The sequence below is a fragment of the Cucurbita maxima genome, unplaced genomic scaffold (assembly GCF_002738345.1).
Source record: "Cucurbita maxima cultivar Rimu unplaced genomic scaffold, Cmax_1.0 Cma_Scf00017, whole genome shotgun sequence".
In the NCBI taxonomy this organism is placed as follows: Eukaryota; Viridiplantae; Streptophyta; class Magnoliopsida; order Cucurbitales; family Cucurbitaceae; genus Cucurbita; species Cucurbita maxima.
The window spans coordinates 518118-534719 of record NW_019272033.1 but is presented as its reverse complement, the minus strand read 5'-3'; the positions used below and the strand labels follow the sequence as shown (position 1 = coordinate 534719).

The 16602-nt window shown below is 36.4% G+C and overlaps 1 protein-coding gene and 5 non-coding genes across 6 annotated transcripts in view; 5 read left to right on the top strand and 1 right to left on the bottom strand.

Annotated features, from left to right (window-relative positions):
* On the top strand, positions 1-82 carry TRNAS-GCU. The gene has a single exon. It is a non-coding gene; the product is annotated as a tRNA-Ser (tRNA).
* A 234-nt stretch (positions 83-316) lies between these two features.
* TRNAS-GCU lies at positions 317-398 on the top strand. The gene has a single exon. It is a non-coding gene; the product is annotated as a tRNA-Ser (tRNA).
* A 100-nt stretch (positions 399-498) lies between these two features.
* TRNAS-GCU lies at positions 499-580 on the top strand. Its single transcript has one exon. It is a non-coding gene; the product is annotated as a tRNA-Ser (tRNA).
* A 100-nt stretch (positions 581-680) lies between these two features.
* On the top strand, positions 681-762 carry TRNAS-GCU. Its single transcript has one exon. It is a non-coding gene; the product is annotated as a tRNA-Ser (tRNA).
* A 100-nt stretch (positions 763-862) lies between these two features.
* TRNAS-GCU lies at positions 863-944 on the top strand. Its single transcript has one exon. It is a non-coding gene; the product is annotated as a tRNA-Ser (tRNA).
* Positions 945-12204: 11260 nt separating this feature from the next.
* The window catches only part of LOC111491834 (serine/threonine-protein kinase HT1-like), a 9698-nt gene continuing 5300 nt past the window's right edge, over positions 12205-16602 (bottom strand). The window contains exon 3 of the mRNA XM_023140888.1: positions 12205-12925. Coding sequence (XP_022996656.1) covers positions 12586-12925 — 340 coding nt within the window. The 3' untranslated portion in view covers positions 12205-12585. The remainder of the gene's footprint in view (positions 12926-16602) is intronic.

Below are 16602 nucleotides of genomic sequence, written 5' to 3'. Positions count from 1 at the left end.
GTTGCTTTGGCCGAGTGGTTAAGGCATGTGCCTGCTAAGTACATGGGGTTTCCCCACGAGAGTTCGAATCTCTCAGGTGACGATTTTAATTTCTTTTTCTTTATTTCTCGTAGATTTGTATTTATTGAACGTTTGACCTTCAAATTTTGATTTTAATTTCTTTTTCTTTATTTCTCGTAGATTTGTATTTATTGAACGTTTGACCTTCAAATTTTTGTATATTTTAGTTTTTCTTTATTTCTCGTAGATTTGTATTTATTGAACGTTTGACCTTCAAATTTTTGTATATTTTAGACCTCTATTGTCAAAAATATGTGTCGCTTTGGCCGAGTGGTTAAGGCGTGTGCCTGCTAAGTACATGGGGTTTCCCCGCGAGAGTTCGAATCTCTCAGGTGACGATTTTAATTTCTTTTTCTTTATTTCTCGTAGATTTGTATTTATTGAACGTTTGACCTTCAAATTTTTGTATATTTTAGACCTCTATTGTCAAAAACATGTGTCGCTTTGGCCGAGTGGTTAAGGCGTGTGCCTGCTAAGTACATGGGGTTTCCCCGCGAGAGTTCGAATCTCTCAGGTGATGATTTTAATTTCTTTTTCTTTATTTCTCGTAGATTTGTATTTATTGAACGTTTGACCTTCAAATTTTTGTATATTTTAGACCTCTATTGTCAAAAATATGTGTCGCTTTGGCCGAGTGGTTAAGGCGTGTGCCTGCTAAGTACATGGGGTTTCCCCGCGAGAGTTCGAATCTCTCAGGTGACGATTTTAATTTCTTTTTCTTTATTTCTCGTAGATTTGTATTTATTGAACGTTTGACCTTCAAATTTTTGTATATTTTAGACCTCTATTGTCAAAAATATGTGTCGCTTTGGCCGAGTGGTTAAGGCGTGTGCCTGCTAAATACATGGGGTTTCCCCGCGAGAGTTCGAATCTCTTAGGTGACGATTTTAATTTCTTTTTCTTTATTTCTCGTAGATTTGTATTTATTGAACGTTTGACCTTCAAATTTTTGTATATTTTAGACATCTATTGTCAAAAATATGTGTCGCTTTGGCCGAGTGATTAAGGCGTGTGCCTGCTAAGTACTTGGGGTTTCCCCGCGAGAGTTTGAATATCTCAGGCGACGATTTTAATTTCTTTTTCTTTATAGTACATGGTTTCCCTGCTAAGTACACGGTTTGATGATTCCAGCTTGTAACTTTTCTCGAACTATATGACAATCTATTTCAATGTGTTTCGTACGTTTGTGAAAAACTGGATTAGCTGCTATATGTAATGCTGCTTGATTATCACAATATAATAATGCTGGTTCGGACAGTGGAACATTCAAGTCTTGAAGAATGTATCTTAACCAAGTTAACTCTAAACAAGTATTTGCCATAGCTCGATACTCGGTTTTTGCTGATGATCTGGACACATTAGTCTGCTTTTTAGACTTCCAAGAAATAATTGAATTTCCAAGGAAAATGCAGAACCCAGAAATAGACCGTCTGGAAGTTCGGCAACCACCCCAGTCAGAATCGCAATATGCTTGTAATCTTAAATTGTTTTCAGATGGCAGTAGGAGTCCTTGACCAGGAGTGCCTTTGATGTACCTCACAACTCGAAGAGCTGCCTCCCAATGTGGTTTTCTTGGTTCATGCATAAATTGACTAGGCATACGAACTGAATAAGCTATGTCAGGCCTAGTGACAGTCAAATATATTAATCTGCCAATCAACCGCCTGTATTTATTTGGATCGCTCAATTTCTCTCCTTCAGTTAAAGAAAGTTTCAGATTTTGTTCCATAGGAAATTTGTCTTGAAGGATGTCTAGAGCATACTTCCTTTGAGACATAAAAATTCCTTTTCTAGACCGAGAAAATTCAATGCCTAGAAAATATTTCAAATTTCCTAAATCTTTGATAAGAAATTTCTGGAGTAAACTAGTCTTGAGATATTGCATTTCTTTGAGATCATTTCCTGTCAACAGAATATCATCAACATAGATTAGAACTGCAGTGAAAGAAGTACCTTTACTCTTGGTAAACAAAGAGTAGTCAGCTTTGGACTGCGTGTAGCCTGCATTTTTTATAGTTGTAGAAAATATGGAGAACCAATTGCGAGAAGCCTGTTTTAATCCATAAAGAGATTTATGGAGCCGACATACTGTATTCTCCCCCTGTCGGCGAAGACCTGGTGGTAAAGACATATAAACTTCTTCGTCTAGATTACCATGGAGAAAGGCATTTTGAACATCCAACTGATGGGTGAACCATTTTCGAGCAGCAGCAACAGTGAGTAAGCAACGAACTGTAGTAAGTTTCGCTGTAGGGGAAAATGTTTCTGTGTAATCAATATCTTCAACCTGAGTGTATCCCTTTGCTACAAGTCGAGCTTTATGACGTTCAACAGAACCATCAGAGTTGTATTTAATTTTGTACACCCAGCGACAACTAATAGCTTTATGACCAGGTGGTAGAGGAACGAGAGACCATGTATGGTTACGTTCCAAAGCTGCAATTTCGTCATTCATAGCCTGCTGCCATAAAGGGTCGCCAACTGCCTCGTCATAGGTTTTAGGTTATGTCTGGGATGTAATAAGAGCTAGAAAAGCACGTTGAGTAGGAGAAAAACGAGAGAATGAAAAGTAATGATGAAGGGGATACCTGGTGCCAGTGCCAGGACTTGAGCTAGAGGTTAAATGATTGGCTCTAGAAGACATCTCATAATCCTTATGCCAAGCTGGAGGCTGTTTAGTGCGAGTAGAATGTCGGAGTGGAGCTGATGTATCAGGCGGGATAAGATTGGAATCAGTGGGCAAATCTGGAGAAGGTGGAGGAGACGACGAAGTAGTAGGTGAAGGGATAGGAGGTGAAGGAGGAATGGAAGGTGGAGGATGGATGCTTAAGTAGGATGGATCATGAAGTGGAACAACAGGAGTCGAAGGAGCTAATGTCGAAGTTTGTGAAGCTGATGAAAAAGGAAAATCATCTTCACAAAATTTAACATCACGGCTGATAAAGAATTTTTGAGATTGCATGTCATACAATTTGTAACCTTTATGACCATAAGGATATCCTACGAAAACACAAGGAATTGCCCGAGGTTCAAATTTTTGCTTAGGATGTACTATAGTTGCATAACATTTATAACCAAAAACTTTAAGATGATGAAATGTAGGTGATCGTTTGTAGAGTGCTTCAAAGGGTGTCTTGTTAGATAACACTGGTGATGGCGTTCTATTTATAAGATAAACAGCCGTTAAAACGCACTCTCCCCAAAAATTAAGTGGAACCTGTGACTGAAAAAGAAGAGACCTAGCTACATTTAGGATATGGCGATGCTTACGTTCTACGACTCCATTTTGTTGTGGAGTATAGACACAAGTGCGTTGAAATTCAATACCACAAGAAGTAAAGAATGGTTGCAAAGATAGAAACTCAGTCCCATTGTCTGATCGAACTATCTTGATAGTAGTATGAAATTGAGTTTGAACAAATTTAACAAAGTTCATTAACAAATGATGTACTTCTGACTTATGTTGCATTAGAAAAACCCAAGTATATCGAGTAAAATCATCAACAATAGTGAGAAAAAAACGCAAACCAGAATGGGTAGGAATTTTATGTGGTCCCCAAACATCACAATATGTCAGATCAAAGGCAGAATGGGTTGTTATTGAACTTCTTGGGAAAGACAACCTAGTTTGTTTTGCTAACGGGCAGATACTACAATTATGAGAATAACTCGCATTATTAAGATGCAATTGATCAGCTAGAAATTTAAAACGAGAAAAAGAATGATGACCTAGACGTAAATGCCACAAATCAGATGACTGAGATACTTGATGAGCTGAAGATTTGATTGGAGATGAAGAAATATGATAGAGACCTCCAAATTGTTTACCCGAGCCAATCATCTTCCCCGTAGCCAAGTCCTGCATAACACAAGAATCAGGATAGAAGGTGACATAACATTTCAAGTTATTGGTAAGTTTGCTAATCGACATTAGGTTTAAATTGAATGAAGGCACACATAAAATGTTGTTTAACTTAAGGTTAGGGCTAAGGGAAATATTGCCAGTATGTGACACACGTGCTGTCTCTCCATTAGGCAAATTTATTGTAGACATGATGACAGCCTTTGGATCAGTCATAACAGAAGATTTTGATACTATATGATCCGTAGCTCTACTATCGAGAATCCATGAATTAGAACTCGCAGAGTTAACAGATAATGTAGATATGGGAAACAAACCTGCAACATTGATGTGATTGTCAGAATTACCAGAAGGGTTTTGATTGATTGTAGATAAGGCTTGTGCTATCTGTCGTAATTGCTCAGAAGAAAAATTTGGAATGGAATTAGGTGACTGTTCTTCTGTATTCAACTATGAAACATCGGCCATATTTGCAGATGATCGATATCCACGATGATTGTGTTGATTGACTTGTCTTGTCCTTGTAGAATTATTTTTCTGTCGACACCGATTTTCTATATGTCCCCTTCTATCACAAAACTTACAATGAAACTTAAAAATTCGACACTCATTGATTGTATGACCACTTTTATTGCAGTGTTCACACAATTTGTCCTAGGCGAATTTTGAATATGTTGTTTTCTTCTGCACTGCTGATGCAATCGAGAAATTCTCAGTAGGTTTAGAAGTTACCTGTCGCAGCATCTCTTCTTGTACAAGTAATGAATAAGTTTATCTCACATTAGGTAATGGAGAAATCATCAATATGTTAGATCTCACCGTTTTATAAGACTCATTGAGCCCCATGAACAATTGCATCAACTTGTCTTCTTCGCGTTGATCAATATGTATTTGACGTTGATTACACGTAAATGGTGTGCGGTACGCTTCCAGTTCATCCCAGAGTGCTTTGAGCTTGGTGAAATATGTTGACAGTGCCATGGTTTCTTGTGACATCGTTGCTATCGAGTTTTGTATTTGAAAAATTGCTGGAGCATTCTTTTGTGAGAATTGATCGCGAAGATCAACCCACACTTGATGAGCTGTCTTGGCGTGAATAATGCTTTTAGCGATATCTGCTTCAACAGAATGAGTTAACTAAGATATTATCATACTGTTGCACTGATTCCAAAGTTCGAATTCGATTGAATTTGCATCTTGGGGCGGTTCCTCAATTGTGCCATCAAGGGGCGGTTCCTCAATTGTGCCATCAATGAAGCCAATTTTCTTCTTGTGCATAACTGATTTACTCCAGGATTGGTAATTTGCTCCATTTAATTTGATTGGAACAAGTGAATATCCTCGCTGATCAGTGATGCATATAGTAAGGATGTGTTAAATCAACCTCCGAAATTTTAAAGCTGGATTTGGCTGATTCCGCCATAAAGAAAATTTTGATATTCAAGAACATCACGATCGATGCTCTGATAACATGTTTAGAAATAGAAAATAGAATTGGAAAAATGTATATACTTCATTCAGGTTTACCACGTTTAAATAGATACAAACTATTAACTAATACCTAAAAATAGACTAAATCTGGTAAATAAATAAAATACACTATTAATCAAATTTATACTAATCACTCTCTAAATATCTCACATATAATCTAACTAATATATCTCCAACAACTTCCTAAATATCTCAGTTATATTCTAACTCATATAAGTCCAAAATATCCTCCTAATAGAATTGCAGGCAGCTGAACTCTCCATCGAAGTACTTTTAGACATTCTTAGTTTCATTCTCTAATCTCTTCTGATTTGCACGTACTACCGTATTGGAAAGCCCAAAAATGTGGATTTATGCACATGTTCTTGATGAGTACTTCAATGCTATTACGCCACCAGTTAATATTTGTTGACTGCAAGGTGTTTTGTGTTTTCAATTTTCCTTCGTGCAATTCCTTGGATAAACTGGCTTGGTCAGGCCGTAAGGGAAAAGGATTCAGTAGGCATGTTCTCAATGCTACGAAGGATGGCTATTCGAGGAAAAGGAGTTGGTGGCAGAAGTTTTTCTTTGACGATGATGGAAATTGGTTCGGTTTGAAGAGTGATGGCACGCTGGAGGATGAGTTGGAGAGTGTTGCGAGTGATGAAGACATATCTGATGATGAAAATTTTGAGGCGTGGAAGAAGAGGGCTGAGGCCATTATAGAGTTGAAGGAAGCACAGGAGGATGTGAGGAACGAGCAGGGGCAGAGGTGGACTGATTGGCTTGATGATGATACAAAAATCATGTTCGAACTTCATGGAGTCAAGATTGGGATAATGGTCTTGGGGAATTGAACGAAGAATCGTCAGATGCTCGTGAGTTAGTTCCTTAGAAGAGATTTGTTGAGTCTGTCAGGGATTTGATTCTTGGGAAGGAAGAGGATGACATGCTCTATGAAGACCGTGTTTTCCAGTATGCCTCCTTAAATTCGGTAAGCTCATGTATGCAATGTGGTATAACCTTAAATGGACTGGTTCTGACTAGTATTAATATCATTCACAATCAACTTAGTTTACTACTTATTAAGATTTAGTAATTACTCTACCATCTTCATTTGTATGACGCCAGAAGTCTAGTCTTTCTTTGGCTAGTTTCATGAGTCTTTAACGCGGCTGGGCTTGTACTGAGCCCTTTCATGCATTGATGGTGTCTATTGAACATTGATATCTAATGGTCATCTTAAACATTTGTCCTATCTAACCACATGTTTGACCACTCTTTTTGCTCATGATTTGCTTAGTGTGCTTGTAACTAGCATGCTTATTTATATGCACCTTGATCATGCACATTTATTGTAGTTAGATACTTGCCTAAAGCCCTAGGTTCTCTCGCCTCCTTGGATCAAGAACTTGATAGGAACAACAAACCTCTACTTTGGTATGATATTGTCCACTTTGAGCCTACGCTCTCATGACTTTGCTTTTGGTTTTCCCTAAAGGCTTTATACCAATAGAGATAATGTTTCTTACTTATATACCCATGATCTTCCCCTTAATTAACCAATGTGGATTCCAACAATCCTCCCCTCGAACAAAGTACAACATTGAGCCCTCCCCTTACGACTCATTCCTCTCTGGAGCCCTCAAGCAGATTTCACCATTGAGCCTCCTCTTAAATAGTTATCTATCCATCCCGCACTACCTAAATGACTCCTCTTCTCTGAGAACATTACTAGTCTAATAGAGCTCTACCACAGATGACTACACCTTTGAGGCTCACAACTTCTTTATTCGACACTTAAGGATTTTATTGACATGGCTAAGTTAAGATAAGGGCATAACTCTGATACCACTAATAGGAATCAACGAACCTTCACATTGATATAATATTGTCCACTTGAGTATAAGCTTTGATGGCTTTGCTTTTGGTTTCCCCAAAAAGCCTCATACCAATGGAGATAATGCCCCATACCTATGTACCCATAATCTTCCTCTTAATTAGTCAATGTGAGACTCCAACAATCCTCAACCGAAATAGTCTAATGTTACCTCCCCTTTTCTTTGCACACTTAACATGACATAAGCAACCACCCTACTTAGCTCATGTCATGGGGTACCTTTATGCATTGTTGCTTGTTTGATGGCACTTCTCTTTGTACAACTTATGAGACTTGATTAACTATGAAAGGTTTTCCTTGATCGCTATCCATTGGGCCCTCACTTGGCGCAATGTTGCTCATGCCTATGACAACCCACAATCATCTGACTGTCCTTTTGGCTATACAATATATTGAAACTTTTTGCCATAGAAAGACACTTGAGGCTCATTGCTTGCCCAGCCTGTGTCGCACAATATTATGTTGGATGACTTGCTATAACATCTATATTGTTATAGTGTGTGTAATAATGTAAACAGAAATTTATTAGTTTTTCTGTCTTTTATTTTAGTTTTTCACTACATCAGGGGCTTCCATGTATGCTTATATTTGTTAAATCACCAATTCATTCAAGAACTTAAGTTGATGGTTTGTGTTGAGTTTAATTGTATCAATACTTTAACCTTCTCCTGCTGGGCTTGGAAATTTGTAGAATGCCCAACAAGTGGCAATCAGTAATAATTGGGGAGGAAATGACATTTCTGGAATACAAACACAAGATCTCCTACTCTACTACCTTGTTATCACTAATCATCTCAAAAACTTAAATGAATGGGTTACAGTAAATTTACTTATATTAATAATTCAATAATATTGTATGAAACTCTAATGTATGGAATAACATAAACTATAAGTATTCTCTCTTGTATTTTGTCTCACATTATGGAATTTTTGGGAGTGGTTAAGGATTGGAGTCCACACTATTGGGAGTGCTTGTTTTTTGACACCACCCTGCCCTTGGGGAAGACAACGACCAATCTACAAAACCTTGAAATCCAGCCACTAGATCACCCTCACATAGTATACTGGCCTACAAAGACCTAGCAAAATTCGTCGAACCAAAAAAAAAAAAAACCACTCATTTTTCTGTCTCCATACAATACTTTTTTAGGCATGAGACCTCAAAGGAAGGCTGGAACATTTGTAGAGAATGCACCAGTTTTTGGCTAGATATAAATAGGAGACATGTTTCTCTTTTACAGTGTTCAAACCTTCTTGTATTAGGATCTAAATGATTTCACCTTTTTGAGAACTTTTGTTTACAAATTAGCAGTTATCGCGCACTTGTTGATGATTGGATCCTTTTCAAGTATAGCACTGAACAGGGAACTGCCTTGCACTTTGAAATCACTGGTTTTGACATTATTTTCAGAAAGAAACCACTTCTATTCTAAACTATTTTCTTTTTTATTTTTTGCAGGCAAAATTTCTGATAGTCTTAATAATTATACCCTGGGCATTGAATTTTGTGGTTCATGATTACGTTCTCATGCCCTTTCTTGATAGGTAATAGATGAGTAGTTTTACTTTATCACATGTCCTGCCGTTTAAAGAGAAATTTTGATTGGTCCAAAGCTCTTTATTGACTATATATGTTCATTCTTTCTGCATTGTTTTCCAAAGCTCTTATTTTTCTTTATTTTTTATATGTTCTTGAGAGTTTGGATGAGCCTGACCCGACTACATATAGTTAGAGGATATTAAATCCTAGATAGGTGACCACCATGGCTTGAACTCATTCCCTCTTAAGTTATTTACGGTTTATACTGTCCTTGATTGCTAGGCCCGAGATGGTTCTTCTGAAGCATTTCTAATTAGAGAACTTCTTCTCTCTTTTATAGTTAGGAAATATACATGGTGAACTCATAGTTTAACTACAAAGTGAGGACCTAGTACGTAGCATAAGATAATGATCACTTCTGCTTATGAATACAGAGTTTTAAACTGCTGCTTCTCTCCAAATTAAAAGTCATGTTTCTCATTGGAGGAAACAAAAACTGCTGCATCTGAATAACCTTTTGAAGAATATTTGGAACCTTCTTAAGAAAAGTTGCTGTCTCTTTGTCTACATGAGCCATACAAATCTCTCCAACTTCAAGTTTTTCTTTATTAAGCTGATGATCAACTTCTATTTGCTTTTTGTTTTCACGTTGAATAGAACTATGAACTGTATCCGCTGCTACCTTATTATCGTGCTGTATCTTCATAGCATTTCCATAGATCATGAACTCATGAACGTAGTGCTTGTTTTCAAGATTCTTGTGGAGATAATTAAAAAATGAAATAATAATAAATAAAAGAAGGGGAGTGCGCCATCTTACTTTGGCTAATGTGATTCTTTCTACTCTCCCCCGTAATCACACTCTGTTTTTGAAATTTCTATTATAGTAGCTTCCAAGTTTGAAGTCATTTTAGAGACACTCTTGAGAGGGCCCTTAGCTCAAGGGAGGGACCTATTAGGCTACATGGCATATTCTTTTTCTTCTTACTATTCATTTAAACGATAAAAACTCCCCATTGACTGGTTGCATGGGAAACTGTCACCTTTCCAACCAAGTGTAGAGGCCTCAATATTGGAAACATCAGACTTAGAAACAGGACTATTATCCGCAAATGGCTTTGGATATTTCTAAAGAACTCAAGGCACTTTGACAGTAAATAATTATTAGCTTGCCCATAATTTCTTTGGTTTTTTCCTCAAGTTTTGTAGCCACTTGATTCTAAAACCATAGCAAGCAATTGACAATCTAATTCACGTATTCAAGTTTGAGGGATAAAGTGGAGCAACTGTGAATTTTGGGAGAGTGCTTGATGTTCTGATTCAATCTTTATTCTGATGTTCCCTCACCTTTTTGTTGTAAAGGCTTTCCACTTCATAGTGTGGGATGGTTGTATGACTAGCTGGATTATTAGGTTTTTAAGTTAATGTTGAACTCATTTTTAAAGATTCCCTTTGGTAACAGTTCTCAAGCTCTCTGTCAACTACTGTTATGTTCCTACATTTAACAGGTAGTCAAGAAAGTGCCACTGGCAGCAGAGATGCTCGATGTGAGAAGAAACCAGAAGCTTGAGATGGTTTCCATTTTGTGAAAAGAAACCAGGTATGTCAAGAAAGGTCCATATTTTTCTTGAGATTTGGTATCTTGCTAGATCCGATGTCTCACTTTGGGTTTCCATTTTGCGTATATGCACATAGTGGTCATTTGTAAGTAAAATAGAAGGGCCTCATATTATAGTAATTGCATGTGCTGTTTTGTAGCTTTTGGTTGAGGGGACACATATACGAAAAATTTGCTAGGTATCCAAACACAAGAGAACACAAGTAACACAAAGATAACTATATTGTAGTATTATTGCTTGTATTTTGTTTAAGTTTTTAACGTTTGTAACTTTAATTTAATCTCTGAAGGTTTAATGGAAATTACATTCATTCTTGCGTTAGTGAAGCATTGTAGTTATAATCTTTTCTTTCCCCTCCATCAATGTTTTTGTAGATTTAGAAAATTTTATGGTGGATCAGGACGAGAATGAATTCGGGAATCCAAGACATACTCATCCTGGATTCCCGAATTCATGACATACCCTTTTCATGTAAACTGTAGATGAAATATTGTGACATTCATCCTCCAATTCCTTTAGAATGAAAGTATGTTAAGTAATGTGTGAAGTTCTCTAATTATATCACTACTACTTTTTTGTTCCTTCCTGATATTGATATTGATAATTGTTATATATTCTTCCATGCAAAAGCTGTTCAAATTTCTTCCTAGATTATCACCAAGAGTGGCGAATTTATTCCAGGAAATGAAGCGCCATTAGTTGCTTGTCATTCCAATTTTGGAAATCTGGGCTCAAATTCATTTGAGAGTAAGGATATAATTGTATGAAGAATGCAATTTTCCCTTTTCTCTTCTGTAGTAATCTGTGGATACTTGAGTATTTGCAGCAATAAAAGTTTGTAATGAAGACCAGAGCTTATAAGATTCGCAGCATACTGAATTGCATCTCCTCTTCGCATTATGGCTGTAGTTCTTCACGACAGGCAAGTTACCAAATCTCGTATTGGACCTGAAACTTCCGAAGAATAGCCAGTTTTGTTGCAAAATGGAAATGGCTGAAATCTTTCAACACCGATTTCCCCAAAGAAGGCAAACACTAAGTAATGTGATTTAACCATGGCTGAAATCATTGAATCTGTCTGTTTTTGTTAGTTATAATCAAATTAGAAAGAGGAAAAAAAAAAAAAATGGTCTGCATCATCGACTCAATTTGGGTTCAGTTGGCTCGCTTTATAACCCCATGAGCAAGAACACTTGCCTCGGCCTCAACCTCGACCTCGACCTTCTTGGCCAGGGCCAATGCAATTTAGGTCTTGGGTTACATCTCAAGCGCAAGTTCTTGTCGATTCGAGAAATGGGTTCATTTTGCCTCAGTTTAATCCTTGGTTTCAACTCAATTTTATAAATATTTGGTGCCTAAAATTAGCCATGTATAGTCTAGCTAAGCCATATTTAAATTTTCATTACCTATTCAAACAATTTCCATCCATTTTCATAATTTCTTAAAGTTTTCATGAAATTTCTAATCACATCTCAATCAATATTCTCATAAAATCTAAAACTTGACTTTTCTAAAGACAGTTCAAACTTTGCTCAAGTTATAAGACAGAAATAAGATGATACAGCCCCTCCTCCTTACCATCTACCACCATCCACACTGCAAAATTTGAATACAAGATTTCCACTGGTTTCTACCAAAAGACTCGAAAATCAGTACTAAAAATGAAACGCCGATCCGATATCGGCTGAGAATTGGAAAGGCAATTCCATTCTTGAGTGACAAGTTCTAAAGAAATTTGAAGGTTGCAGGATGATTAAGGTTTTAACATTTCCAGTGAATTTAACATAGAGCAAGTAAAATGGTATACATACACGTCAAATCTCCTCTTTAATGGTTAAGTCGCCAACAGGAATGCAGTAAAATAGGAAACTCAAAACTAGAAGGTTCAAGGGTTTCATCATCATAACTTTTTTTGTTTTTTTTTTTGTTTTCCTTTCTTCTATATGTCTGAAAAGAAACTAAAAAACTGATAGGATAAATACACAAAGATAAGCACACCAACAAATTACCTTCTATTTGCATCTGCCTCTTCTTTTTCCAGTTTCTTCTTCATATGTCTCTCTTTCCTTATTGGGCTTAACATTTTCAATGTGTTCAGTTCTTTTTTGTTTTTTTTTTTTTTTATAACTTAATATCAGTCTGTTGTCATCGGCTGCATAATGCAACACCTGAAACGAGCTTTACGGACAGTCGTCATGATCTCAGTCTGTGCATTCTCTAGCATTCGAACGACCTCGGAAAATGATGGCCTAACATCAGGGTTGGCATCCCAGCACCGGGTCATGATGTCGCTCAAAACAGGTAAGCAATCATTGGGAATGATAGGACGAACTCCCTTGTTAACAACTGCAAAAGCAGCCTGAACGGCTGTCATGTTCTGGAATGGAAGCATTCCAGTAATGAGCTCCCACAGAACGATACCAAAGCTATACAAGTCCACCTTTTGGGTGTAAGGCCTGTGTTGGATCATCTCCCTGTAGAATCATACAATGAAGAGAAGAAAAAAAGGCCTCATATAACTTAAATTGGTAAACTAGTTTCAAATATAACAAAAGCTAACATAACCAGTAATGAATGACAAAATATAAATAGAAGAAAACGAAGTCCCCAGCAGCATAAGAATAAGTTTGACTTAAGGAGTCTTTTTGTCTTCTCCTTTGCAAATGATCAGACAAATTTCTCCTTCAGTTGCAAGTCATATAAATATACTTTCGAGCAAAACTTAATCAGCTACCAAGCCACAAATTTCATGATATTAACAATTTCAGACAAAATAACAAGTGATCTCTAAACAAATTTGATGCTAAATTCAAACTTTCCAGACAGCCATACACAAACCATTATTGAAAATTTCAAGCAGCAAGGTTGGAAGTCAATTCATGAAATTATTTGGACATCTAAGTATATTAAAAGTGCATTTTCTTCCCCATACAGTTAGAAATTTTAAACGAGCCTCACAGTGTATTTTGGTATAATTGCAAAGATGAGCCTTCTAGACAACAAAAGAAACACGGGCTAAAATTTCCTACCAGGCTCAACTTTCTTTCTAGTTTATCAGAAGAATCGACCCATAACTTCTCAAATTTATGCGTTTAATTTTCCAGATCACCAACAGAAACAATGCGCAAAAACAATATCAAAGCTTGAGTTCATTATTCCGAACTAAATTGACTTGGCTTGGCATGTTCGAAGAAAGTATCCTATTCATCTTTATATGATTTGGACCAACCTAGGAGCATCTTAACTAATATCACTTGGCAGCTACTCGCATACAATATTTAGTTGACAAAGAAACTCATAGGATTTTTAAATTCTAAATTGGAGGGCTACCATGAGTTGGGCTCATTCTGAAAGCCCTTACACTTTTTCACTGGCCCTAATGATTCTAGACTAAGCAAAGGTGGTTTGAGTAACTTAGTATTTTTAAAAAGCAAAGAATAAATCATAAGATAAATAATAAGGAAACCATATGAATAAGATACTATTATGTCAGAAACCCACCACCCAAGATTGGTCAAGTAGTTACCAACTAGAATCTTGTTATAAGAGAACGTTGCATTGAAGGAAAACAAAATACAGGCTCATGTGACTTGTGAGGCTTGGGTCTCACTCAAAACCAAAGGCGAATACCAAAGGCAGAAATTTAAGAACAAGAGAAAAGGAAAGTACTCTAAGAAGGCTGAGAGAAACATAGGAGGGAAGGAAAAAAGATCATCTGAATTAGGAAACAAAAATACTTCCAATTCATTATATGAAAGAGAGCCCAAGCCAAAGGATTACAGAAAGGAGTTACAAAGCCAAAGCACACATTGAGAACAGTGTAGATTGTTAAGAGCTAGCTAGATAAGAAGACTGAACTAAACCTCTGGATGAATGGCTAGAACAAATGGTTTGATCCACAAAGCAGATAATTCTCGTCCATTAGTCTTGTCCAGCCCAAGAGGAACTAGTCTTCCTGGCTCTCCTTTGTGTTCTTTCTTACCCTTGGAGGTCTTAATACCGACTGTAAAGTTCAAATAAAAAATTGATCCCTTGCTATCTCAATCCCATAGTCCTCACTCTCTGTGAAAAGATTTCAGAAAAATGGCAACCATTGTTTTCAGGTTTGTGCTCCTTTGTCGTGGCCCTCTGGTGCCAGCTGCTGGATATCTTCATCCTACAGTGGCCAATTTCTGGACACCATGAAGAGTTGGTGCTTCAGGGCTCAATTAGAGGTTAAAAGACACCAAGAGGATATCGTGGTTGAATGCTTTCTGTGCCTTAATTTGGAGTGCAACAGAAGAGTTTTTCAAGAAGAGAAGACTGTAGGATCAACTAGAGGATGATTTTTTTTTCTCTAGCTATGAAACAATTTCATTGTTGATATAAAATGCTACAGAAAAGGAATAAATCTCATTCAAATGAAGTTAAAACATGAGAATTTAAACAATAGTTGCAAAAAGAAGGACCATGTTTAGAGCACATCCTAAGTATATATTATATATCACAAGAGAAATCGATAATTGTGGAATTGAACATGCAATAAGAAGTCTTCAATTCCTTCACTTGCACTAACAAGATTTCTTACGGAAGATTCTTTATATATATATATATATATATATATATATATATATACACACACACACACACATATATATAAATATATATTTGATCTTGTCATAATGATCCAAATGGGAAGATGTGGTAAGAAATATCTGATAAAGCAATACACTTTATCATTAGAATATTTCCCACACTCGCATATCAATGGTGTTTTATCCTGTGCGTTGAATTTTATCACTAGCATATTGCCTTGATACTAGCTTATACCTAGTCTATCCAACCAGATCATTACCAGAGAGGGCATAGAAAAATTCCATTTAAGCTAGAAACTATCAGTGAACAAAATAATACTAAAGATTTTTAACGTGCATCTTACCGTTGGAGTTTAACACTTCAAGGAAATCTATTGAACAATAGGATCTTGTTTAGTATGCCTATACCAAATCTTGCATAAAGAGAGATTCGGTTCCTGGCTCGGAGTGCTAAGAAATAGAATTACAAAAGCTCTTGGGCTGGTATTTACGCTTAATAATTTTCCTCGCTTAGCCAGCTAATGAAAGAACTAGAAGCATTAGGCTTACCACCCAAAACTTTGCATACAAGAACTTAAGGGGCTATTGGCTAATTCATAAACCTAGCGAAAATAACTGAAATAGTATCCTCATGGATACTCCAAGAAGATGATTTCCTTAAACTGATAGATGAAATTGAATCGTTGCTAAAAAAAAAAAGGATGAGTAGACTAACCACCAAATTCAATATCCACAAAGAAAAAAAAAAAAAAAAAAAACTTCTGCTGTCTGCCTCAGCCTAACTTCATCTAAAGCGTCCCAATGAGAACATATAGCAGCAAAAATATAAAGATATTGTTCTTCAAACTGACGGCCATCAATTTGTCATACTAAGCTATTCATCAAAGCAGCCAAAAGAATTCCAAGACCAACTTCTGAAAGCTTTTCTTTGAGAAACGCTTGGTCCAAAAAACATGCCATCCAAAGCTTTATATAAACGCAGTTTCTTTTTATCTGTGATTTCATTAGTCAATCACGCTAACGTCAAGATAACAACTAAAACATTAATAATGTATAATGTAATATTGATAGAGTATCATTTTTATGTGAATAAGAAAACATAGTGTTGTAAGCATCCTTATGAAAGGTCACCGTGATTTTTTATTTTTTATTTTTTTTAATTTTACTAAAAGAAAAAGGTAGAAATGCACACAAGAGGACAAGGAGTTGAGGCATCGCCTTCCAAACACTCAAAAAAGAGAGTTTTATGAAAGGGCCCTAATCCAATGCAAAGATACTCAAAGAGGGCGTTGAAAAACCTTGGCCATGATTTTATAAAGCTTGTTTTCTAGATAGGACAAGACCCTGATTCTTCACTAAGGGAGATGTAAGTTCTGTATGTAAATTTGAAGGTTTTTCAGGTTACGGGAAATATGAATAGAAAAAACTTTAACTTTCAAGATACTTCTTTGAAAAATTGATCAACAGAAATGAAAGAGAAAGGAATCAACCAACTAAGCTATATAAAAGACAATGGTCAAAGTAACAAAAAGAATCTCAAAACGTTATAGAAAAAAAAAAAAAAAAAAAATTGGCCA